At 58.5% G+C, this 25,442-nt stretch overlaps 2 protein-coding genes across 2 annotated transcripts in view; one reads left to right on the forward strand and one right to left on the reverse strand.

The window, feature by feature from the left end:
• Positions 1-14,288, forward strand: part of PDXK (pyridoxal kinase) — a 32,387-nt gene extending 18,099 nt beyond the window's left edge. Inside the window, exons 3-11 of the mRNA XM_057545175.1 lie at positions 1,112-1,216; positions 1,835-1,918; positions 2,302-2,348; positions 2,968-3,053; positions 4,285-4,330; positions 6,465-6,576; positions 7,508-7,644; positions 8,598-8,664; positions 8,913-14,288. Coding sequence (XP_057401158.1) covers positions 1,112-1,216; positions 1,835-1,918; positions 2,302-2,348; positions 2,968-3,053; positions 4,285-4,330; positions 6,465-6,576; positions 7,508-7,644; positions 8,598-8,664; positions 8,913-9,025 — 797 coding nt within the window. The 3' untranslated portion in view covers positions 9,026-14,288. The remainder of the gene's footprint in view (positions 1-1,111; positions 1,217-1,834; positions 1,919-2,301; positions 2,349-2,967; positions 3,054-4,284; positions 4,331-6,464; positions 6,577-7,507; positions 7,645-8,597; positions 8,665-8,912) is intronic.
• A 2,801-nt stretch (positions 14,289-17,089) lies between these two features.
• CSTB (cystatin B) lies at positions 17,090-21,036 on the reverse strand. The gene is made up of 3 exons (XM_057545176.1): positions 20,842-21,036; positions 17,840-17,938; positions 17,090-17,404 (listed from the first exon to the last, which is right to left on the reverse strand). Exons 1-3 carry the CDS (start codon positions 20,905-20,907, stop codon positions 17,276-17,278), a joined length of 294 nt encoding a protein of 97 aa, XP_057401159.1. The 5' UTR covers positions 20,908-21,036; the 3' UTR covers positions 17,090-17,275.
• Between the last annotated feature and the right edge of the window lie 4,406 nt (positions 21,037-25,442).

Raw genomic sequence — 25,442 nt, forward strand, 5'->3', positions numbered from 1 at the left:
AACCAAGGGGCAGGAAGGGCCGTTGTTCCTCCCACCTGGGCCGGTGGGATTTTGTGGCAGCAACACCTGCGGGACACAGCCAGAGGCTGCCGGCTCTTAGCAGACACCTGAGCCTTGGGGGACAGGCCTGCGAGAGATGGGTCACCTCGCCTCGGTGGACCCTCCTTGCCTCTGGCCCTCCCGACTGGTTAATGGGCGTCCACCAGAGGCTGCGCCGTCCTGGAGAACTGCTGACAGGTGTTGTCGGGTGTTGGCCCCTCTGCGGCAGGAGAGCCCTCGCCCCACGTGCACAGAGGGCGCCGCGGCCCCTTCTCCAGGCCCACAGCCCAGCCGGTGCGGGACCTGCAGGACAACACCCAAGACGGCAGGGAGGATCTGGGGCTGTGGCCGGGATCTGCTTCCCGTGGTCTGGGCTCGACTTTGCTGTCATAGAAATCAGCCCTCCGGAGGCTTTTACTTATGTGCTTAGGAACCTGTTTGAGTGGTCCCTCTTGGTGTAAGGGCTGCCAGGATGGACTTGCCGTCGGCGGACTGCGGGGTGTCCCTGGTGGGGTGCGCCCGCCCCGAGTGACCTCGAGAGGGCCCCCTGCCTGCCCTGTGTGCACTTCACCCGGGTGCCTGTCAGGTCAGGAACCCGGGCCGCAGCCTCTTTCTAGTTCACATTTGGCTCTTGGTCAGGATTTGGCCCGAGACTTGGATCAGTTGCAACTCATCTTGGATGGAGGTGGGGATGCGAGGAGCCCCTACCTGCCAGGGTGCGCAGGTAACAGTCTTCAAGCAACTCAGCCTGGATGGGGGACGTGCACAGGAGAGGCTGGCAAAGCCAGGGACCGTGACACGATGGGGACGCTCCCAGGTGCCCCGCCGAGGACAGGGAGAAGTTTCGCAGCCCTGCGTCCTGTCTGTCGGTGCAATGCTGGCTGCACAGGTGTCCTCAGGCGGCCTGCAGAGCTCGGCCCTCGCTGCACGGGTGGGAGGGTGGACCCCGGACGCAGTAATAACCCCAGAACGTGTCGGAGCCAGATGTGCTTTCGGGGGGAACCTGCCGAGGGCTGTGTCACCCGCGTGCCCCACGCGTCAGGGCCTGCGTGTTCTGCTCTCCCCCCACCAGGCTACTCGCACTGGAAGGGCCAAGTGCTGAACTCGGATGAGCTCCACGAGCTGTACGACGGGCTGAAGCTGAACGACGTGAACAAGTATGACTACGTGCTCACGGGTGAGGCCCAGGGGAGGGGGTGCCGGAACCGGGGCCTGGCGCCCACCTGGGGTGGGCTGGGGAGGCCCAGAGCACCCCTGACCTGGGCTGCTCCCTGGTCCCTGCCTCCCTCGAGGAGGGATGGTCCTGCCATCAGGAACTCAGTGGGGCCCTAGTGACCGCCACATCCAGGTAGCATGACCTTGGGGGTCCTGGCTGTGCCACGTCTCCATACTGGGGTTTCCGTGCCCATGGCGGGGGACAGGTGGGGTGTTGGGAAGGGGTCTGGGACAAAAACACCCAGATAAGCAACACGCTGCCACCTGGTGTGTTGGTTTCATTTACAAACCCACATGGTTGCATTTATTTATATACGTGGTTAGAAGTGAGCATGCTGATTCTGGAAAATGGAAAAGAGGAAGGAGAACATTCCTCGTACACCCACGGCTTCTCCCTTTCATGTAAAAGTTAACGTTTCTTCTGGGAAATGCCCGGTGTCCCCTGTGCCTACAGTTGTGGGGAGCACTTGTCTTGGCCCCGGCCGCAGGGTCTGGGCACTGCCTGCCATTCTCTGGGCAGATGGGCTTGATGGGGCTGTTTCCGCGGTTGGGTGACGAGAGTTCTCTGTCCCTCCCAAAGGTTACACGCGAGACAAGTCCTTCCTGGCCACGGTGGTGGACATCGTGCAGGAGCTGAAGCAGCAGAACCCCAGGCTCGTGTACGGTAGGTGCCGGGAGCCCCACGAATGGGCGGCTCAGCCTCCCCCCTTCTGCGCGCCCCGTCTGCACGTTCTGCTCCTCCCAGCACGTGGGGGCCTCTGGGGACGAGAGCCTCACAGGCGTTCTCACGGTGAACCTGGCATCTGTCTGGGGCGGGTGAGAGAAGCCGCTGACACAGGGCTGTGATCGGTGTCAGGGTGGGGTGAGGGACTCCCCAGGTGGGGCCCGGACAGCAAAATGCAAAATGCCAGGTAAGGAGGTAAATGAGGACGGGAGGCCGTGCTTTTCCCATTTTAGTTGTGCGTGTGAAACTTCACAGCAAGTCAGACGTGGGGCGCTCCTCTCAGCGCCGCCGCTTTTGCTGATGAGATGCCCTTTGTCCCGCAGTGTGCGACCCCGTGATGGGAGACAAGTGGAACGGAGAAGGCTGCATGGTTAGTGCTTCCCCGCGCCGGGGCGCGGGCCGAGGGGCTGTGACAGCAGCACTCTGAGAGTGTCCGCCTGGGCGAGACACCGCTCTCGGGCCACAGACACGTCCTTGTCCCTTGTCGGGAAGGAGGGGCCGGGGCTGGCAGAAGAGGTTTCCGCGAAGGGCCCCAGAGGAGGTATTTCAGGGCCGTGCATCCCTGTTGCAGCTCAAGCAGCCGCAGATGATTTGCAAAGAACGAACGTGGCCATTTTCTAATCGAATTTCAGGTGTGGACACTGAGCTTTGAATTTCCTCTAATTTCCACGTGTCACAAAATACTGTTTTTCTTTTGACTTTCCCCCCAACCATTTAAAAACATAAAAGTCACTCTCAGCCCACCAGCCACACACCAGCAGACTGTGGGCCTGGGTTCCCGACGCCAATGTGGGTTGAGTGGGTGGTGTCATCACACGGATGCGGTGGAAAGCCACTAGTGGGGACCTGACCTGGATCGTCAGGGTGGAAGGGCTGCCCCAGCCCTGCCTCGGGACCCCTTGGAGCCTTGGGGTCCCCACAGCACGAGCCGCCCTGGCCTCCCTCCCTCACCCCTCATGCGTCAGCCTGTTCCTGTCTTTTTCCCGCAGTACGTCCCCGAGGACCTCCTTCCGGTTTACAGAGAGAAGATCGTGCCCGTTGCAGACATCATCACCCCCAACCAGTTTGAGGCTGAGTAAGTCATTTGAATCGGCTGCAGCAGTCAGACCCACCCCCCATGCCCATGGGGAGAGTGACAGGGACCCTGCTGGAGAGCCCCAGTCTGCGGGGCAGGGAGCTGCCAGCCCACCTGAGTGCCAGGGCGGGCACTGGTTGTCAGCAGCCGTGGGCACTCATTTCCCCCCGACTCCCTGTGGTCACGCCGGTCCCCAAGCAGCAAGAGCCTCTGGGGACAGAAGGGAGCAGAGGCGCTGTGGCAAAGCCGGGGGTGCACGTGGCTGACACGGGCTATGGGACGGGGAGCCCACGCCAGCTGACGCGGGCCACTGCCCCAGAGCTCTGAAACCCACATCCCAAATCTCTGCACGAGGTTACAAGGACCGTGCCTGCCCCACTGCCCAGCACCATGTTTCCAGGGGCCTTTCTTGGATGCCCGGCCCCCCACCCCAAAGGACAGGAGAGCTGGGCACCCAGGGAGTTGAGGCGCGGCTCCTGGGGCCTCGGGGCGTGAGCGCTGCGGTGGGTGTGTGCCCATCGCGTTTGGCTCAGTTAAGCCAGCAGTGATAACCCCTCTGGCCCCAGGGCCGCCCTATAAAGTAGGGATGGGGTCCCTGGACTCTTGGGGGCCTGGGGTTCCCTAACCTGGGCCTATCGATGCTGGGGGATGGCGGCTCACCCGGAGGTCCCTGATGGTTGGTGGCTCAAGAACGTAGTGCGCTGAGATTTGCAGCTGTTTGCGAGGACGCTGGCTGCCCCCAGTGGCACCGTGTGCTGTGACCGTGCACGGCCGTCCTTCCCCGTTGTTACGTGTAAACGTTTACCACGATCTGGAACTTCACCCCACTCCCATGATGTGTGAGTCCCTTTTTATTTTTTAAATTTATTTTTATTTATTTTATTATTTATTTGGTTACGCTGGGTCCTAGTTGCGGCCCGCGGGCTCCTTAGTTGTGCCATGCGAAGCCTTAGTTGCGGCACCCATGTGGGATCTGGTTCCCTGACCAGGGATCGAACCCGGGCCCCCTGCATTGGGAGTGCGGAGTCTTACCCACTGTGCCACCAGGGAAGTCCTGTGAGTCCCCTTTCAAACTGACTCCTGACTGGTCCCCAGACACGGTGGCCGCCTGGTCCGCGATGGCGGACAGATGCCCGCCAGTTCCCTGTGGGGCAGGGGGGTCACCAGTGCACCGTGTGTAGCCCTGGGGCTCTTACAGGCAATGGCTCAGCTGTGCTTGTCTGCCTTCCAGGTTGCTGAGCGGGAGAAAGATCCACAGCCAGGAAGAAGCCTTAGAGGTAAGGAGGCCTTCCCGTACCTGGCGTGGGACAGGCAGCCCTGCTCACGGTGGGAGGGGACAGCCACACGCCCTCCAGCATAGGAGATGGGCACCTGTGTGGCCAGCATTTGGCTTCCCATCAGCCGGCTACCCGAGGCCCGGGGAACCTTTGTAAATTCCGTTTCGGCCCCTTGGTTGGTCGCCTGCAGCTTAGTGCCTGCTGGGTCTGGGTTCACCCGCCGCTTGCCACAGCTGTCTCTGAATGAGCGTCCGGGGCCATCGCAAAGTGCCGCAGACGGGGTGGCGCAGAGCAGCAGAGCTTTGCTCTCATAGTTTCAGAGGCCAGAAGTCCAGAATGGCCGGCTGGCCCGTGCTCTGTCAGAAGCCTGGAGGAAGAATCCTCTCCTGCCCCACCCTCTGGCGGCGGCTGGCAGTCCTTGGTGTTCCCGGGCTTGTGGGCGTCACCCCAGGCTCTGTGTGCGTATGCGGGGTGTGTCTGCACGCACGTGTGAGAGTGCGTGTGGGGTGTGTGCGTGTGTGTATGTGTGTGAGTGGGAGGATTTCTTGCACGGAATGGACCCGTATCTTTGGGGGCTGGCTGGGCGTTTCTGGAGTCCACAAGTCAGGATTCCGGACGAGAAGAGCGGGCTGGGCCTCTCGGGCAGGAGCTGACACCGCAGCCCTGGGCGAGATTTCTTCAAAGCTCTTTTCAACCTTCTCTCGGCACTTGCTGAGGGTCCATAGGTCTGCTGGGATTTAGCCTTAGGTGGGGTCTACCACTCCTGCGCTGCATGTCCAGAGCACCAGGGGCTGCCAGGGCCTCACGCCTTCCGCGTCTGGGCCTCTTCAGAGGCCGAGCTCCCTTCACGGTCCAGGAAACACACACTCGGAGGAGCCAGGTCCCCGGGTCAGAGCTGGCGGCGGCCAGTCGTGGTCACACCTGGGCCCGTGGGGCTGTGTGTCTGTTTCCCCCAGAGGCGGAGGGCTCACTGGGGCAGGAGGGCAGGCTGGGAGGACCCCCCGCGTCCCTGCGCCGAGGGCCTTGCTCTGAGCTGGCACAGTGGTTGGGGGGTCTCAGAGCCAGGTGACCCTGGGGCGGGAAAGAAGCAGGGCCGCGGGCACAGGGACCCCATCTCCACACACCCGCCCAGCTTGGGAACCAGAGGAAACTCATGGTACCCAGTGCAGGGTGGGTGCTGGGTTGGTGGCACGCCTCGTGTGTGTGTGGGGCGGTGTGCGTGTGATGTGTGTGCGTGCGTGTGGTGGAGGGGGTGTGTATGCTTGCGCTTGGGGCATGTGCACGCGTTGTGTGTGTGTGCATGTGGCGTGTGGGAGTACACGTACGTGCATGTGTGTGCTGGGGTATACGCGTGTGTGCATGTGTGGGGTCTTTGGGTGTGCGTGTGTGCACACGTGTGTGAGTGTGTGGCCGGGGACAGCCTGTGCTCGCAGGGCGTGTTCACAGGCACTTCTCTGAGGCATTTGCACGAGGAAAACGGGACCACCTACGGCTGTTTAAAAAAAAAAGCCACCCAAAGCGATGTCTGTTCCTCAATACCCCGTGACCCTGTGGCCGGTTACCTCCCCAGCCTGCAGGCCCCGGGCCGATGAGGGGAGGGTTAGTGGTGGCGTCGCCTCCTGCCTGATACGAGGCCCCCCACCTCCCACCCCTCCTGAGCCCCAGTTCACCCCAGTGAGCATTTTGCCCCGGCGTGCTGCTGGGAGGGGGCAGTAGACGTTTGTTGGATGGGTAAAGGAGGGCATAGTTCCCCAGGATGGGCAGCGTGGAAGCGCCCATTGCTTGGCGGTTGCCGGGCACGGCTCCTGCCGCCCCGGAGCCCAGGCGAGAGGAGACGGTGCCCTGGCTGGTTGGCTCCTCCCTCCGGGGTTCGGGCACAGGCGGGGTGCAGGGTGGGACCGATAGACATGCACCCTTGGACTTGAGGCTGGGGGGAACTGGGACGGCTGTGGCCTGGCAGAGCTGTCACTGCCGGGCAGGGGCGGGGCGCAGGGTGTGGCTCCCGTTAGCGGCCGCAGTCCCATCCAGGCAGACTCTGCAAGAAGCTGAGGGGCGGTGGGAGACGGGGCGAGGGCCGCCAGGGCCCCGTCTCGGGTGGCCAAGGAGCGGCTGACGCGCTCCCCGTGTCCGGCAGGTGATGGACGCGCTGCACTCGATGGGCCCCGACACGGTGGTCATCACCAGCTCGGACCTGCCGTCCCCGAGGGGCAGCAACTACTTGATCGCGCTGGGGAGCCAGAGGACACGTAAGTCCCCGCCCGGCGCCGGGCTCCCTCTCGCCTTCCTGCCGCGTGTCCCCTCGAGGCTTCCGAGGTTTGGGTTCAGTGGAAAGAAAATCAAGCCTGACTCGGCAGGTGGCCAGTCTCCTCAACTCCCGACACCTCGAAGAAAGATCAGACTGGAAGCAGAACCAGGAGAGGTTTCCGTGAAGCGGGGTGCGGTGAGCGCGGGGTGCAGGCGGCCCCCCCCACGGTCACCACGCAGGTGTCTGGGACCGTGCTGGCAGCACGCGGATGACATCCCGTCTTCCGGGCTCGGGGCTCACGTGGACCAGCCCAGCTGGAGCCCGGCTCGCGGGGAACCAGGTGTCCCCAGGCCTGCCTCCCCCTATCCCCCCCGCCTCAGAGCTGATGCCGACATCGCTGGGAGGACCGTTCACGCTCTGCTGTGTCAGTCGTTTCATTATGCTGACGCCGCAGCGTAAAATGACACAGAAGGCTGGGGTCACACCCGCTGCCCCGGAGAGCCGTCCCAGGTGTACCTGTCACCACCCCCTCTGTGTCTGTGCAAAAGGACACTTACACACCCAGATACACTCACAGATGCACGTGCATCCACACACACTCACGCCCATGCACGCACCCCAACCTCAGTGAGTGAGCACGGCCCCTGCAGCTCTACCTCCACCCCCATGGCTCCCATCACACATCATCGCACGTTCCGGCCCCTCGTCTTCAGGCTGCGTGGTGTCCCCCAGGCCGCCCTGACCCTGTGGCCCTCCGGGGCTCCAGTCTCTCACTTTCTCACTTGGGACGCGGGCAGCCACGGGGGGGCATGGGCGATCCCTGCAGGCTGAGCCCCCTGACGCTGTGCAGGGGAGGGCAAGCCGGTTCCTGGGCCGCGGGGCCTCTGCCGGCTGAGGGTCTGGGGTCCCAGCTGCCGTACGCTTCCCCCCAGGGACCCCCGACGGCTCCGTCGTGACACAGCGCATCCGCATGGAGATGCGCAAGGTGGACGCAGTCTTCGTGGGCACCGGGGACCTCTTTGCCGCCATGCTGTTGGCGTGGACGCACAAGCACCCCAACAATCTCAAGGTCAGTGGGGCGCAAACGGGAGAATGTGTTAAGAGCTGGAGTCCGCCGGGCCCAGGCCCAGGAGGGGTCCTGAGGCAGATGGAAAGGGAGGGCTTTGCTGAGGATGCCAGGGGAGCTGTAGCCCCAGCACCTCAGGCTCTAGAAGCATCACGCAGGAGGGAAATCCAGTGACAACTCGTCCTAAAACACAGCCGCTGCAGTCAGACTTGCTGGAGACCCCTCTCTTCCTGGGGATTGTCCCCCGTCCCCCCGCTTTGTGTGTGAACGTCCACAGTGCCCTAGCGTGCTCAGGCGCAGCTGTGCCCTTTGACCTCCCTCTGGGCGGCCGTCCTTCCCCTGCGGGGCAGGCACACACCCTCCCCAGCAGTCAGCTCCATGTTGTGAAATGCACGGCTGGGATGGGGCCCTTCCCCTCACCTGCGGGCTCAGGGGCGAGCGCTGAGCGCTGAAATGCTGCGGTCTGTCCACCCGCCTTCCCTCGAGGGCGGAGGGTGAGCAGGGACCTGCTTCACGGCCAGCTGGTGCCCAGACGAGGCCTCGCTGGGTCACCCTCAGCCAACCCCGGACTCAGTTCTGCCCTGGGTCCCAGCGTCGGGGAGGGAGTCCACGTGCCTCCCCAGCAGCTGAGAAGCCCTGAGTTTTTAACTTGGAGAGGCCAGCAAGCAATGACTTTGGCCAGCTCTGGGGCAGGAGCTCTTTCCCGTGTAGATTCTTTATAACTGATTCCTTCCAGAAATGCTTATTAAGCACCTACTACATGCCAGGCAGTATTGACAGAGTTGCCTGTGGTCCACTTAGTCCCCAGGCCTCTCTGCTCAGCTCGCCTGGGATCTTTGCAGCGACTGCTGTGTGATGGGGGTAGCGTGTGATTGTGGATCCCCAGTGCCTGGTCAGCGGACAGTCCATCCAGGCGGCCTGGGGGCGGGGGGCTCAGCGTCCTCTCCTCCGTGCAGGTGGCCTGTGAGAAGACCGTGTCGGCCATGCACCATGTTCTGCAGCGGACCATCAAGTGTGCAAAAGGTACCACCTCACGGGCTGGCAGGGGTGCAGTGCTGCACTGTGAGCAGGGCTATGGCTCCCGCCATCTCCCTGGCCTTGGCCTTTAGGGCTGGGGCAGGGGCAGCGTTGTGGAGCTCCCTGCTGAGATGGGAACTCAGTGGTGATCCAGAGCACTGGGGGCTCTCACGAAGGCGAGGGAAGGAGGAGACAGATTCGGGATAACTTCCGCTGGCTCTGTTCCCATCATTAATGCTCTGCCTGTTCTGCAGCCAGGGCTGGGGAAGGACTGAAGCCCAGCCCGGCCCAGCTGGAGCTGAGGATGGTCCAGAGCAAGAAGGACATCGAGAACCCGGAGATCGTCGTCCAAGCCACGGTGCTGTGAGGGCCGCGCGAACCCGCCTTCTTAACGCCCAGCGTTAGGTGTCTCCGTTTCCGTCCTTGTGAAAAATGTAATGTCTGCCTTAGAGCTGTGACCGAAACTTGATATTTTTTTCTTCTTTCGTGAGTGTCCAGCATCCACTGGTCTTCATTGTGAAAATGTGCTGGTCGTGCTTTTTAAAAATAACAAAGCGATCACAGAAATTTGTAATTCGGGACCCCAGCTCCCCTCCCACAGGGCTCCTGGAAAACCAGCTCCGTGTTTACGTCTCGAGGGCGTCCTCCCCAGGCTGGCTTGGGATACATGGTGTACCCCCGTCCTTTGTGCAAGGCCCAGGGAGGCCCCTGTGTCTGCATCTCTGAGGGCGAGTCGGGGGTTAGTGTTCATGTCCAGAAAGATGATGCCAAATGTCTTTATTCTGGGTCCGACCTCACCTTCTGTGTTCCTGCTTCAGAACTTTTTGCCTCGTACTTTGCTGCAGGGTAGGCCCCTGGGGGTTTCAGATTCTCCCCTTCTGTTCACGGTGTGGACGGGCTCATGCAGCTCAGATGCACAGACGCTGCACAGTCACTTTGGCGGGGACCTTCCCAGGACCCCGAAAATCTGCACGTCTCACGCGTGTCGGGGGACTGCCTTGTAACTCGGAGCGTCTCTAGGGACCGCCTGGGCGACAGGACAGAAGCTGGCACGCGGCCGAGCGCGCCTGTGGGGAGATCACTGTGTCGGGCTCCTTTTGGAAAAGTCACCCAGTTTAGGGCAGAACAGGTCAGGTGCTGTGTGTTTGCCACCTACAGCTGGTGACAACCGTGTCGTGTCACCGTGTCAGTGTGCAGGTACAGAGGGCAGGGGTGGGCTCCTGCCCCACCCCCCGTTGGTGTGCTTAACCCCACCGGCCAGTTATCTGACCCTCCTGCCCCCATTCCCCCCACAGTCCCGCAGTCCCACGTCCTGTGCCAGCCAGGTGCCCGGAAGCGAGACTTCCCGAAGCCGCCGCAGCTCCGCCCCTCCCCACAGCAGGCGGGAGCAGAGCTTCACAGCAGCGGCTGTCAGACACCTTGGGCTGGGGCAGCGCCGGCCGTGGCGCAGGCCCTGTCACCAGTCCAGCTGTCTGCTGCGGGGGTGACCTCCCTGGCCCCACTTTACCCAGAACTTTGAGGACCCCTAGGCGTGGATACAGGCAGGGTTGCCCATCCTCAGCACCCACCCCCGACTCTGGGGGCTGCAGAGGTTTGCATCTCTCAGGAGCCCACAGTCTGGAGGAGAGCGGGGAGGCTGCAGGAGGCTGGGGCCCGGATGTGGTCCCTGGGGAAGCTCCCAGGGCAGCCCTTGTCCCCGACCCCCAGCCTCGCCCCACAGGCAGGCCCTCTCCTGGAGCCTCCACCCTTGTCTGGCTGTGCCCACGTCTCTAGGACTCTCACCTCCTTGGTACTGCCTTCTGCCTTTTGTTGGAAATGCCCCCGGACGAAGGCAGGCCAGTCTCCACTGGACTCTCTGCACCCTCTTCTTTTCTTTCTTCCCCGCTCCACTCACATTCCAAATGTCGTCAGTCTCAGGCATTAGTGCCCGCGCGCAGGGTCAGGGGGCCTCAGCTCCCCTCAGCGGCCGGCGGGTCAGGGCATCTGTGTCCCTGTCATGTTTCCTGGTCCCTGCAGGGCCCGCTGGCCCAGGAGGAGGGGGAAGCTTGTAGCCTGGTGGGGGACAGCCCCCCAACAGGGCAGCCCAGGGACCAGCCATCGTCCCCCAGGGCCCTGGGCCTCCGCAGAGCCTTTAATGGAAAATACTGTCACTGCCAAGTAGAGCTGGGGAGACGCCCACACCGCCAGCCAGCGGGAAATCTTCATGTTCTTCTCTTTCCTTGTTCCTTTTTTTAAACCTTGGAGAGCAAGTGTAAGACCAGGGAAAGAGCCAGAGTATCTCTCTCTCTTCAATGAGACGGTGAAGACCCGCCCTGAAAACATGGTGCTGGGGGTAGTGGCTTGTTCTGTGTGCACCGTGAACTTGAAGGAAAATGCACTCTGGTTCTTTCAGTTTTATGTCAGAGTCCTGGCCCCTGCAGTGGGTTTTACCCTCAATTCTCGATATCATACACAGAACGATGAGAATTGTTCCTCCCGTAAAATCATGAACTCTTCTATCTCCTCCAGCCGTAAAGCCCCAGCCATCTGGAGAGCTGTGGCCTGAACCCCCTGTCCTAAGAGAAGGAGATCGAGGCTCCGGAACCTTAGCTTCTGTGGGAAAGCACGTTTGACCTCCCCACCCGAGCAAAGTGTGCTTTTTGTCGTGATGTTGCTGAACCTGTGTATCTCAGGCTCGTTTCTGCTGGGACCCGGTCCATCTGTCACGATGACAGCAGAGGCCCCCGGTTGTCTCTGTTCAGAATTTCCCGTCTAGAAGTTATCCATGGCCAGTCGCAGTGGGTTTTGGTACAGTTTGGGTCCAAGTTAGAATTAACCTTTTTTTTTATATTCACTTTCCACAGTTTAGTAACATGGAAACTAATCATTTATTTTAAGATGAGAGATATTTTGGCCCTGAATTGCTTGCCCATTACCAGAGTATAGATTTCAGACCTTCTCCTGGAGACCTTAAAGATGGATTCCAAAATACGGTCCTTGTTTTTTAACCAGTCTTGAATCATTGCCAAGTGCTGCAGAGGTAACCAGGTTAGTCTGCACTGCTTTTGCCACGCAGGCCAGTGGGGGTGGAACAACGATGCTTTGCTTTTTGTCCTGTCCTTAAACTGTTAGGACCAGTCTTCAGAGCATGTTTCATTTTGCAGTGGCCGAGCCTGGCTTGGCGCTTCTGACCTCATCGCTTGAACCTCACGTTCACTCATCAGTTGAAAGGCAGAGAAGAGGGGGGACGGTGTTCCATCTGGAGGCCGCTGGACCCCCAGTGTGCACATGCCCTCTCAGGACCACCTGCCTGCGGCGGCGGGGCCCGTGTCTGTGAATCAATACCCGTGACCACGGGGCTGGGCTGTGCTCTGCTCCGGTGCCAGAATCACCTGGAATCCCTGCCTCGGCCACCTGCCTGGTCTCAGGCCTCGTTCACACACGTCTCCCCATGGGCAGGGGTTGGCTCAGGAGCCCCCAGCACCTGCCTGGGCCGGAAGGAGGGTGATTGGGAGTGAGCGGAGCGGGTTATGTGCCAGCAGCGACACGGTGAATGTGGTCCGTCCTGGCTTTCTGAGCAGGTGGGAGCCACGTGGCCCCCAGACTCACGTCTCAGATCCTGAGCCCACCCATTTCCATTCCATGCCAGGCTGCAGGGGGCTTCCCTTCGCATCACCTCGTGTGGTTCTTTGCATCGGGACCCCCTGGAGAGCTGCTCCCGTGTCTATAGAGGGAGCACGTCAGTTGGTGGGCACTTGGGGCGAGGCGGCTCTGGGAGCCCAGGTCCACGGCCCTAGGCCAGGAAGCCTTGAACTTGGGCCTGTTGGTCAGGATGCATGTCCACCCAGGAGACCCTCCCTTGTTCTCCAGGTCGGCCCATGGGCGTCGGTCAGGCTGGGCCCCCGCAGAGCAGGGACCGAGCATCGCCCGCACAAGGGTGGCCTTGGAGCTGTGTGCAGAGCTGATGCACCCTTGCGTGTGTTTGCTTCTGCAGCCAACAGTGTCATGAACTCCTGCCTGTTTTTACAGACAGCGCTGTGGTTTCAGAACCCAGTCACGCGCTTCTGGCCTGTGCCACAAGCGGGCAACGAGGGCAGAGGTCCCTGCCCCGCCCTGGTAGGTGACACACAGCAGCTGCCCTTCTAGGGGCTTTTTCTTTGGGGCATTAGTATTTCCGGTCCGGTGATTGGAACCAGGCTTTGTAGTCTGTACTGCACTGCACGGGGCGGAGGCCCGTGAATGTGTCCCGCTGCCACGTGGCCTGGGGCCCTAGTTCCTAAAACTGAGCTCTCCGTAGCGCGTGTCTTCCCGTGGACTCCTGTAGTTCATTCTTGGTGCAGACAGAACGTTTTCTGTTGTTAATGTGCAAAGATACCGATTAAGAAATGATGTCTTACAAACTACATTCCTGCCTTTCGTTAGAGGTTTGCGCTCACGACACGGTGTGTTTGTTTGGTCATTTGATGAGTAATCTTAGGTCTGACTTAGAGTCTATTTTACAACTTTATATGATTGGAAAGTTCTTCCTAGAATTTTCTTTTTAACTTCTGGCAGAGTAAACAGGTGTGTTTTAAGCTTTCCACTGTCCGAGCTGAGCAGAGGCTTGTGCTCAGAGCGGGAGACCTTGTGTCCATCTCTGACCCTCAGGGAGGGACCCCAAGCTCCAGGGTTGCAGTGAAGGAAGCTCCCAGCCCCACATCAGCATGGGGCAGGTCCCCGATCTTCTGCAGCAGGAAACCCGTTCTGGGAGGACATACCTTCGTGAGGCCACGGGCCACTCACCCTGGCCTGGGGCATCACTGCCCTGCAAGGGCCAGGACTGGGCAGACAGAGAGGAGGGCACGCCACCCTAGGCCCCTGTGCTCGTGAAGCCCCCAGGCAGGACTTAGTCCTTGTGCATCCAAGGATGCAGAGCTGGGCCCCCTCCCTCATGCTTTTCTGAGCCGGAGCTGGGTCAGCGGGTTTTGGACCACTAGTTGCTTTCTCACCGAGGACCCAACTTCTGGCACAAGGAGGGTGGGTGTAGGGCATGGTGGGGGGTCAGGGGACAGAAAGGGGGAATCAGTAAGCCTGGCAGCAACCCCCCCCAGTGTGCCCCGAAACTCCAGCCTTGGTGCATTCCTGCAAAATATCTGGGACTGTCATCTTGATGATGGGAGGTGTAGATGTTGATATATGGGGAAATGAAAGTGAAATCTTAATTTACTCCATGCAGCCCCTTAAGGATAAGAAGTACGTGGGCAGCGTTTTGAATGTTTTGAGATTTAAAGCTGCATACTTTCTAATTTAGAATTTTCGTTGGGATTTCCCCCAACAGTTGCAAAACTGGACCCACTGGAGGACTGAGGCACTGACTCAGGCCAGTCGATGCCAACCCAGTCCTTCCCTAATTGAGCTCAGATTTTGGAGGCTTCTCAGGGGAAGTGATGCAGCCTTGGGACACAGCTCGATCCCGGCTGCAAGTTGGCGGGGGCCGGGGGGATCTCTGTGTTTCTGGCAGTGGTTTCACTAGCTCCGTGCTCTACCAACCCCACCTGTGTGCGTGTGGATGTGTTTTAAACGTAAAACTCGTTCCAGTGCTGTAGAGGCCGTGTCTGTCTGTACTGGTCTTACTGACTTATGATTATCACAAATAAATATTTTCATGGTGATTGTGTTGAAGTGTGATTTCTTTTTTTCCAGAGGAGCTCCCTTCTGTGAACTAGGACCTAAAGCTGTGTTAAACAGCCAACCAAGCAGTGGTTACTGCTGGGGACGGAGGGCAGCCGATTCCCTCGGGAAAGGACCTGACATCCCTCTTTCGGGAAAGGACCTGCACTGTCCTGCCCGCCATGGCCGGATGCCCTCTCCTGCTCTGTTCTCTGCCCTGGGAGGGCTGGTTTGGATGCTCTGGGCAGTGGGCTCCAGGCGGGCTTCCCGCAGGATTGGGCTCCCTCTCCCAGCCCCTCCCTGCCCGATTCTGAGGACCAGCTTCAGCCACTGCCCAAGCCTCACACTCCTTCCGGCTTCCTTCACACCTGGGTGGTGACAGCGCTGGTCCTGTGAGCCCGGCAGGTACCTGCTCTCCCCAGGATCAGCCCACACCTCTGTAAATAAGTCCTCAGGTCGCCTCCGGGCAGCACCTGGCCCTGCTGGACAGGCAGGGAGGGGTGGGGGAGGACGCGGGATCCTGTCCCAAGTGCCTCTGACTCGACCTCTCAGATCCGCTTCTGCCAACCCTGTGCTGCTCTGCTCGCCAGCAAGGCCCTCCTGGCCCAGACTCCCCCTCCTGGCGACAGTCTCCAGTGGCTGCTCTGCTCGCCAGCAAGGCCCTCCTGGCCCAGACTCCCCCTCCTGGCGACAGTCTCCAGTGGCTGCTGTGACACGTTCCCGCTAGTTGAGGAGCTTAAAGCAACACAGATGATGTATTCTTTCACAGTCTGGAGGTCAGATGTCTGAAAATGGGTGGGCAGAGCTGGCTCCTTCCGCAGGCTCCGGAGAGACTCGTCCCTGCCTGCCTTTTCCAGCTTCTGGAGGCACCTGTGTTGCTTGGCTCGTGGCCCCTCCTCCACCTTCAGTCTCTCTGACACTGACCCTCCTGCCTCCCTCTCACGGGGACCCTGTGATGACGCTGGGCCCACCCGGCTACGCCAAGACCATCTCCCCATCTTAAGACCCTTAGCTTAACCACATCTGCCAAGTCCCTTTTGCTGTATAAAGTAACATCCACAGGTTTCGGGCACTGGGACACGTGTTGCATGGAACTTTCCAGGGGCCTCTGGGATCTCAGCCACACAGCCTCGTCCTATCTGTAATTCTGCCTAAATTAGGACACTGAAGAAATTCCCCATGAGGTGCAGACTCAGGCTGGCCCCTGCAGCAGTCTTAGCCTGCACGAGGCTGTCCCAGGCCCCTTCCGTCGTGTTGTTCTGCTTTCCCTGGAATGTGGCTGTCATCCATGACCTTGGGGTACGGGGTAGAGGGGATAGGGGAAAGGAAGGGAGAGGAGAGTAGGCACTTTCCTCTCTCTCCCATCCATCCCTTTCCCCACTGCTAAAGATTTATTCAGATATGATTCACATTACAGTTTGCCCACTTTGAGTGTAGAATTCAGGGTCTCATTATAAAGGTAGCACCCTTGAAAAGGATGCTAAATTTAGCTTTGACTGGTGTCTCCCCCAAAATCAATGGTGTCCTCCAGTAAGTCAGGGCCACCAGAACCTCAGAATGTGACCTTATTTGGAAATAGGATCTTTGCAGATGTACTAGTTGAGGTCACACTGCATTAGGGTGGACCTAAATCTGGTAACTGGGGTCCTGATGGGATGAGGAGGCACACAGACACAGAGGCAGATGCGTGATGCAGCCACAAGCCCAGGGACGCCTGGGGCCTGGCAGCCCTGGGAAACCAAGAAAATGGGTTGCGTTGAAAGTAGGGTCCTTAAAGGGGAGGAGTGGGCCCCAAGGCCTGGGATAGGGACGTTTGGAAGGACAGGTCTGAGGATCTTGAATCCCTAATTCCTCCAGATGCCCAGCAGCCCACCACACTCGCCTTGGCTGAAAACCAGCTCCCGCACCTGGAGACCAAGCAACAGCCACACACCTGAGGCAGGTGCCTCACAGACCGACACTTTTCCCTTCCAGATGCACCTCTACCACCTCTGGAGCTCCAGGCCAGTCCCCAGGCAGGTCTCAGCCAAGCGGAGAGGGAAGCATAGGCCTGAGTGGCCAGGAATGCCCTACATGCCCAGGAAGTGCAGGACTGGCTCCTGGGTGCCGGTGGGCATGGGGAGCGTCAGGTGGGCAGGGGTCTCAGGGGTGGGAGACGGTGCAGACCACGTGCAGCCCAGAGGCTGAGCTCACGACAGCCTTGCGGGCTGATGGCGCTCGGCGGTACCTGCAGGGTTACCACCTCTCCTGCCCGCACCTGGCCATCTCTATACCGGAGCCAGAAATGTGCCAATGTGTCTGAGGACATCTCGAGCTAATGCTCTAGAATCGGATTTGCTGAAAAAAATGTATTCATGTATTTATGTATTTATTCATTTTTGGCCGCGCCATGCAGCTTGCGAGATCTTAGTTCCCCAACCGGGATTGACCCTCACACTCGGCAGCGAAGGCCCGGAGTCCTAACCACTGGACCGCCAGGGAATTCCCTCAAATCTTGTATTTTAGAGACAGCATACAGAGTCACAGCAACGGAGGCGTGTGGAGCTGCGGTTAGAACACAGGCTCCTGGACTCCTGGGTCTACAGCCCGCCTGCTGTGACCTGGGCATTCCCGGCCCCCTGCTCAGCTCCTCAGGCCGGAGGGGTCTCAGGCCGCACGCGGCCCAGCGGGGGCTCCACCCTGGACAGCTCTCACCTCGTGACCCCTCTCTACTGTGATTACGGCTTCAGATGAAGAAAAAACCCCAGAACAGAGAAAACTTGTGAACACTGAAAAAATACATATATTTAAAGATAACACAAGCCCTCCTTAAAAGTAATTTACTTAAGATCATTGACTGGGAGAAAAAAATGAACACAATGAAAGTGAAGAACAGAGACACCGGAGAGGTGCGTCCCACCCCCACCCCGAGTGGCACTGCGTGAGCTCCCAGATACAGGCTGGCAGTGCAGAGACCCACGTGGGCGACGGGCTCTGTGCAAGAGCAGGACTAGAAGTAGGTCAGCTCGTCGTGTCTGCCTTTGTGGGTCTGGTAGCCGACCAAGGCCAAGGGCTTTCTCTCATGCGGGAGGCTTTCAAATGCTCGAATGTGCACGAAGTTGTCCTCATCCACTTGAACCTGGAAAAAGAGTCCAGTGATGGGCGGGTGTGGCCTCTGACCCCAAGCCCCCCTGCTCCCCTGGACTCGGCTGGACTCGGAGAAAGGCCCTGGGTGCCTGGAGGCCACGTCCCTTCAGGTGACCAGCAACTGGGCTGAGGACATTCCCACCTTCCTCCTTCGAGTGCAGGGGACGCCCTCGTTGCCCCAGCCAGCACCCGGCACCCACACGCACTCCGTCAGAGCCCCGAGTCCCCGAAAGGCTCGGTCCTCCCCTCCAGGAGGCTGTGCACACACGCGCACACACACATGCGCGCATGCACACACGTGCTCATTTTAGATGGCCAGCAACCCCCTGAAGCTGGGGGCTGCCACTCGACCCTCTTAAGCACCCCTGCCCAGGCACCTAGGAGCCCCCAATTCAGGCCAGACCCTCCGAAGAGGCTGACATCCCACCTTGATGAAGAAGACCATCCCGGCGACCACCTGGCTCTTGAACTCCACAGCCTTGAACATCGGGAACTTCTTCTCCTTCTCTTCCAGCTGGGACCTCACCTGGGGGAGAAGAGAACGGAGAGACACGTGCACTTACTTGAATTAAATGTCACAGCTGAACTCTGACGCCGGCCCTCTACAGACTTTCTATAACACGACTGTTCTTCACAACTGAGCAGACACATTAAATTGTCAGCTCTGCTGATAAAGTATAGAAAACAGCTCTCTCATTCTGCCGAGTTTCAACGGTACTATTTCTCTGTGTCATTTTCCCTTTCTTTTCCAGGCATGGAATAGTTTGATATTTTCATCATCACGACAACGTATGTAAGTTCATACCCGGTTTTTCTCTTTTACTTAACAAACAGTTCATTGCAAAGAGTATATATAGTTTTTTAATTACTCTTTTAAATTCTGTTTTTTAATTTTAATTTTTGCTGCATCGAGTCTCAGTTGCCGCATGCGGGCTCTCCCTTGCGGCGTGCGGGCTCTGTAGTTGTGGCGCACAGGCTCAGTAGTTGTGGCATGCGGGCTTAGTTGCTCCGCGGCATGTGGGATCTTAGTTGCCTGACCAGGGCTCGAACCTGCGTCCCCTGCATTGGAAGCAGGATTCTTGACCACTGGACCACCAGGGAAGTTCCTAATTACACTTTTATTTGTCTATTTTTAAATAAATTATATTTATTTATTAATTTATTTTTGGCTGCGTTGGGTCTTCGTTGCTGCTTGCGGGCTTTCTCTAGTTGCAGCCAGTGGGGGCTACTCTTCATTGCGGAGCACGGCCTCTAGGCACGCGGGCTTCAGTAGCTGTGTCACACGGGCTTCAGTATTGTGGCACACGGGCTCAGTAGTTGTGGCGCACGAGCTTAGTTGCTCCGCGGCATGTCGATCTTCCCAGACCAGGGATTGAACCTGTGTCCCCTGCATTGGCAGGAGGATTTTTAACCACTGCACCACCATGGAAGTCACTAATTACTCTTTTAAAATTGAACGCTAAAACAGTTAAAAATGTTAAACAAAATTTAGTATTAAATTTAATCTTCCATCTTCTAGATGTGCCTTAATTCTCTTAAGTATTCCCAATTTCTTGTGTGACAGATCATGCAGCAGACAACACACTTTTGCAGGGAAAAATGCTTTGCTGCATTTTTAGATGATTTCTCTAGGATGCAATGCCTTTGGGCAGAGGCTGATCCTGATGCTTGGTGTCAAACGGTAATCACACTTTCGGATCAGTCCTGTTTTCCAGGGTCTTGGCCTTTTGGGAACTGAGCATTCTTATGGAGGAAGCGGGGAGCAGGTTGTTTTGTCTTGACTTTAAAACCTAATCTAGTTTCAAAGTGCTCTGGCTGCTCTCTGGATTACTGGCAGGCACTAGAGCACGCTGCCTCTGCACTGCAGTCACAGGACCAGTTCTAGAGGGTCGGAGGATTTCAGTGAAGCCCGGAAGCATGCTGCTTTGGGAGCTGAGGGGGTCACCGCCATGCATGCCAGCGAGTCCCTGTGGCAAAGGCCTTCAGGGAGGGGGGCTCCCTGTGGATAAGGTGGGCAGAAAGGGCAGGAGGGTGGGTCAGGAAGTGAGAAGGCGGGCCTCCTTCTCTCCACGCAGCTGCCACGGCTCTCACGGTGGTGCGCGTGTCCCCCTGGGGCTGGTGCCACCTGCGTCTGAACACTCCCCCGTGGGGCCCTTCTTCCTGCCAGGTGCCTGCCAGGTCTGCAGGGAACTGACTCTGCAGACAGTTTACAAGACCAGCGGGGTGAGTGACACCCACAGACCCTCCTGGGAGTCTGAGATGGAATTGTCTCTTTCTCTGCTTCAGGGGGGCTTGCACAGAGCCCCCGCCCTTGATTGGCTTGAGAAAACCCTAAAGGAGGTGGCGGAACAGAGCATGTGGAGGCGGCGAATGCCAGGCCAGGCCACGGCCTGCGGGATGGCAGGTCACCGACACCGCTGCCTGCCGGCCAGGAGAAAGATGAGCTGGGCTGTAGCCAGGGGGTGTGCAGAAGGCCCCGGGTCACTAAGGAAGCTGCCAGTTCCCAGCCCTGAGGGGACCAGGTGGGGCAGAGGGCCAGGGAGGTCCCTAGGACGGGACTGGAGGAGATGGGGGCGGAGTGCAGCACCGCGACATCCTTCTGACCGGGGCCGGTCTCTGGCCTCTGATCTTCTCATGTGCAGCCCAGACTGTCCCAAAAGCGTCAGTACAAAGGGCCACCAGATGGTGCCCATGCCCCTCACAGAGACCACCCAGCACACAGGCAGCCTCCTTGTTCCCAGGGGCAGTGAGAACGGTCCACTAACGTATCACTTTCAAGGGACTGACCCCAAACGAAGGGACCCTTTGAGACAATAACTCTTCCCTCCCAAGTGAGCTGACACACATTTAAAGTTCACATGACAAGCGGGGAATTCTCAGGCCCGGAAAACCACGAAGAGGCGGGAAGGGGTCTTGCTTGTCAAGAGCCGACTTTGCTGACACACGAGGCTAGGCAGGGCAGGCCCCGCTCCTCCCACCCTCACCTGATCCTTGGGTGCAGGTGCCTTCCTCGGAACCCGGCCCGACAGCTGCCCAGGGCCCGAACCAGGCTCTGCCTCCGCGACCCAGGCTGGATTGCGTTTCGAAGACGTTCATTTGGAGAGAACTTCAAACGTACACGAAAGTGCTAGAATAACAGCCTAAGTCTAGGACGCCTGTGGACCCTGTCCCCGGACTCACTCAGGGTGACTTCGCCCCTCCTACTGTACCGTTTGATCTCTTAAGTGCTTTTCCCCGACGGGCACGTCGCGGCCCTGCCCCTGTGGACACCTCCGCTCGCGGGCGCGCTTCCCAGGCGGGGAAGGGCATCGGCCCGCGCCCAGCCCGGCCCACGGCGGGATGCGCTCGGGCGCACCGCCTCCGTCCCAGCGGCGATGCCTGCGGACTGCCCGGCCCCACAGGACCCCATCCGCCCCCCGCGGCCCTGACCCGGTCGGCGATGGCCTGGATGTCGGCCGTGGCCGGCTGCGTGGCGGTGGGCGCGCCGCACATCATCTCGGCGGCGGGCGCGGCGGGCGGGCGTGAACCCCAGGCGGCGGTAACTCGGAAGCAGCGGGCGCGCTGGAGCAGCGGACTGTGGCGGGAGCAGCTGACCGAAACCGAGCCCCCGGACCTGGTGCGGCGGTCACGTGACGCGCGGGCGGAACCACGGCGCGCGGCTGGGGGGGAATCCGGGACCGGAAATGGGGTGCCGGGCGCCCGGGACGGGAATGGGGCGCGGGGCGTCCTGATAGGGATGCGCCGTGGGTAGGAGCAGGCCGCAGCCTGGGACCCCCGGCAGGCAGGCACCTTCTCGGGACCAAGGGTCGTGTGCTGTAGGGCTGTCCCCCCTCACTGGGTTTGGTGTCCGCCACCCCCGTCGGCTGAGTCAGAGGGCGGGATGGCGGCGCGGCCGCAGGACCCGCGGAGAGGGTGGGCGGGGCCCGGGTGGGCGGGGCCCTGCAGGATGTGGGTGGGAGTGCGGGCGCGGTCCGCAGGTTCCCGGGAAGGGAGGTGCTCCGGGTCTCGCGGGGGCTGGGCGGACGCTGCCCCGGGCACTGCCCTGCGGGGAACCTCGGGGGCACCGGGCCGGTGCGGGGCAGGGCGCGGATGGAGTTGGCCTATCCTGACTCCTCCCTGGCCTCCCGGACCACAGTGCCCCCAGACCCCACTGTCCTGTCTTGGTCTCCGGGTCCCCACAGTTTGACCCCCTGCGTGAGATGACAGTAGTGGGTCCTGAAACGACAGGGGCGTTTGGGGTCCGGAGAGCAGCGGGCAGCTGGACCGAGGACGGAGGGGAGAGAAGCCCCCGCCCAGCGCGGGAGCTGGAGGAGCTGGGGGAGAGGGCCAGGGGCTGGCTGGCAGGCCCTCCCTCCCGCGGGCATCTGCCCGCCTGGCGCCCCTCATCCCATGGCCCGGCCCAGCGCCCCACCTGGGCCGGCCTGTCGTGTGGGCTGCTGTGAACATCATGGGCGTGTGACCCGGGGACACAGTGAAGGGCTGACGTGGGTGGACAGAAGAGGCACAAAGGAGTCCAGTGGTGGGGAGGTGATGACTCCCAGGGCCTCAGGCTGGGGTGGGGTCAGGTGGATGGAGTTAGTTAAGGGCTTGGTTCTGACGGGGTTTGGTTTGGGATTGAGACATCCTGGGATGAGAAGTTTCAACATCCTGGGAAGGGAAGGGTCCCCGTCTTATTGGGGCAGGGTGGGGCCTGTGCTGGGAGCTGTCTGGACAGGACTGGCCTTTCCGAAAGCTCCAGCTGCCCCCCACCCGACAGGGCTGCACCTCAGTGGGCACTGGGCCTCTCCCATCACTGGGCGCTGACTCTGCAGGCAGAGGCCCAGCCTCGCCTCCTGGTGGGCCCAGTGGGAGTGGCCCGTGAGCAAGTGTGTGGGGAGGTGAGCCTTTCTGGTACTTTCTAGGGCAGAGCCTGGTCTGTAAGTTCAGGGAAGCATGGGAGGTCGTGTGTGGTTGAGCCCTGGGGGGAGGGGAAGGAGAGACTGGCACCCATCAAAGGCCCAAGCACAGAAAGCCAAACCCTGACAGCGGGGTTTGCAGCAAAGTAATGGCTCCAAGCAAGGGAGGAGACAAGCCTCACATCCACTCCTCATTGGTCTGAGTTAGCAGTTTTTATTTTTTTTAATTGATCATTTGCATTTAATGAAAAGAAAGAACTATTCATTGAAAGGCATTTTTACGAGAATGAAAAAACAAACCACCCACTGGGATAAATATTCTCATTACACATATCTGACAATATATAAATAACTCCTACCAATGAATAAATAAAAGATCATTAAAAATAGGCAGTGTACTTGAACTGGCACTTCCAATTTACATTTAGAAAAATTGAGTTAGCAGTTTTTAAAGGGGAAGAACAGAGGAGCTGGGGTGAATCATCTGAATCATCTGCCGTCTACGTGTCTTTGGTCTGGTGGTCTGTGACTCCGGAGTCTGTGTCAACATACTCTGTAGAGGTCATCTTGCCCTGGAAGATGACTCAGAGCAGCACATAAACAGTGCTGCATGTTGGAGCGCTGTGGGTCCAAGCCCCTGACCTTCACTACTCCTTATTGATTAGGCAAAAATGTGATCAAACAGGTATGGGCTGGACAAGAGGGAAAAACAAGAACAGACACCCGGGCATGAGTGTTAATTATAAACCAGTCACAGGACTGGGTTTCAAGACTCCCACAATTCATAATTGAATAAATGAATGAATGAGAGACAGATTTGACCCCATCAAAATGGAAAACTCCTCTGTGTCAAAAACAAAGCATCAGAAAATAGTGACCCAGAGGGCAAGGCAGGCGGTTCTGTGGCTTTTGTCATCCTGCAGCTCGGGGCGGTGGCGGGGGGCACCTTGAGGCGCCTCTTCACGCCTGACCCTCTCACCCTGCTGGACCTGGGTCTGCAGGTGTTCACATTTTAGAACTAGGAGGGTAACACCTGTGGAAAGGCTGTTTTTTCAGAGCTGGCTGTAGCAGGGCATCCACCACCATCACTTGGGTTTTGACAGAGACTCACAGGCAGGCAGAGGAGGGGGCGGCTTACACTAGAAAAAAGGAAAGCTTAGGTGTACCCTGATGGAGTCTTTGGGCCCGGGGAGGCTGTGGGCAGGCTCACTACAAGCTGGGCGTCCTGTGTGATTGCGTTCAGGGGCGTATTTGGCCTTCTCTGGTTGTCCTGAGTTAGAAGGGGGATGGGGCAAAAATTAGGGAAGGTGACTGTCACGGCCACCTCCTGACATTCCGGGCCAATGGCTGCAGAGGCTGTGGTTTGGCTTCTGGATGGTTTTTGCACAGGTGGTGGGTCTCTTGTCACATGAACATGGTCTGGCCATTGTCTGTCTGTACAGTCATGGTCTCATGCTGCGTTATGAAGTCAATGTTGCTTTATTGCTGCAGGTTTGGGTCCAGACATGTTTTCAAGCTGCCACGGAAGGCAGGTTCTGAAGGTCAAACTCTTGCATGCTGATCCCCCCTTTCCTTGTACCTGCTGTGTGGCCTAGGAGTAACTGCTGCACCTCTCTGTGCTTAAAGAAGCAGTAAGTGAATTAATGAGCATAAAATGCTTGAGACGGTGTCTGAGCCCTAGGGTGAGTTGATGATGTCACCACTATCATTGCCTATAATTACTAGACTAACATAAGTCTAACCCATAATTAGCATTACTTTTCCTACCCAAATGCCCTGAAAAATGTTGACATTCATCTCATTCCTTGACGACACAGCTTTTTATCCTACTAGACCCAGGGGAAGAGACCTAGTCTCCCGTCTCCCCACCTAGAGTCCTGAGGCCATTCACTTCAATTTGAGATCCCTATTCAGAAGGATCAAAATTTTAAATTCAAGCAATTTTGAAGTTTCACTTGTGATCTCTGATTTTCTCAGAGTCAGTAGAAGCCAAGGTGTTTTGTTTATTTTTTTCTCAGTGTCTCCTGGTCCCTTCTACCCCAGCAAGACAGCTGTAGAGCTGCAGACATTTTCCCTTCTTCCCTTCTGGATTCTTTGGCTGGACTAATAATTAAATTGATATAAGACAGATTAACAGGAGAAAACCAAATTTAATTTCTTACATATAGGAGCCCCAAAGATATGAGACCAAGGGCGAGCCTGGCAATTGAGGCTTATATGCCTCAAGGAATGGGATGGGGGCCTGGGGCTCCCAAGGGGAGGAGGGCCCTTCACGGGGCGATACAGAGAGCTGAGTTTGGTAATTAATGTTTGCCCTGCTGTGCAGGGAAGTCTTTCAGATAAAAAAGTTATCTCTGGTAATAGCTCTTCTTCTGGTACAGGCCCCCTATCTCAATTCTTTTAGGTAGTTAAGGAAGAGGTCATAGTTTTTCCTGAGCCTGCTGGCTCCTGATTGCCTACAGCTCAAAATAGTCCACATGCCAAAGGGGCGTATTCTGTTCTCCTCACAACCTGGCTTGTGTGTTTCCCTGTTGGCACGCTTAGGCAGGTGACTCATACACCTGTGCCCCATTCTATTCAGTTGCTTGTGTTTCATACTGCAAAAATTTCATCACCAGAATTTGTTGCTAATTAAATTCTAGCCCAAGAGACCCTTTGGGTGGGGGGAGAAAAAAAAGAAAAAGATGAAACATTTAAACCAGTAAGCATTTATTACATTTACCTATTCACCTTCAATAACAAGGGAAATAGCAGTGGAGGTAAACCTGAAAATAGGTGCCCCACGTGGGCACATTGCTGCCCAGCCTCCTGCACCAGGATCCATCACAGGCCTGGCTGCCTGGCCGAGCTGGAAGCAAAGCGGGCAGTGGCTTTACCTCCGAGCCAGGCCCCTTGAAGCAGCCAGCTCGAGCAGAGACAGCCCTGAGCCCCCTCTGAGAGGTGGAAGGAGGTGCAGAAATTGGGACGACTCAAGGGAGGGAACAGATGTACATCTTGAAGAGCCGTTGCTATAAACTAATGTAGGCAAAGGATTTTCTAAGCTTAGAAGCATCGGAAGAATCAGAAGGGAAAGGCCGGGACCCACGTGGGGGCAGGTGACTCTCTGGGTGCACCTGTTGACCTGTCCTCGGCCAT

This window comes from Balaenoptera acutorostrata, chromosome 4 (assembly GCF_949987535.1).
Source record: "Balaenoptera acutorostrata chromosome 4, mBalAcu1.1, whole genome shotgun sequence".
Classification (NCBI taxonomy): domain Eukaryota; kingdom Metazoa; phylum Chordata; class Mammalia; order Artiodactyla; family Balaenopteridae; genus Balaenoptera; species Balaenoptera acutorostrata.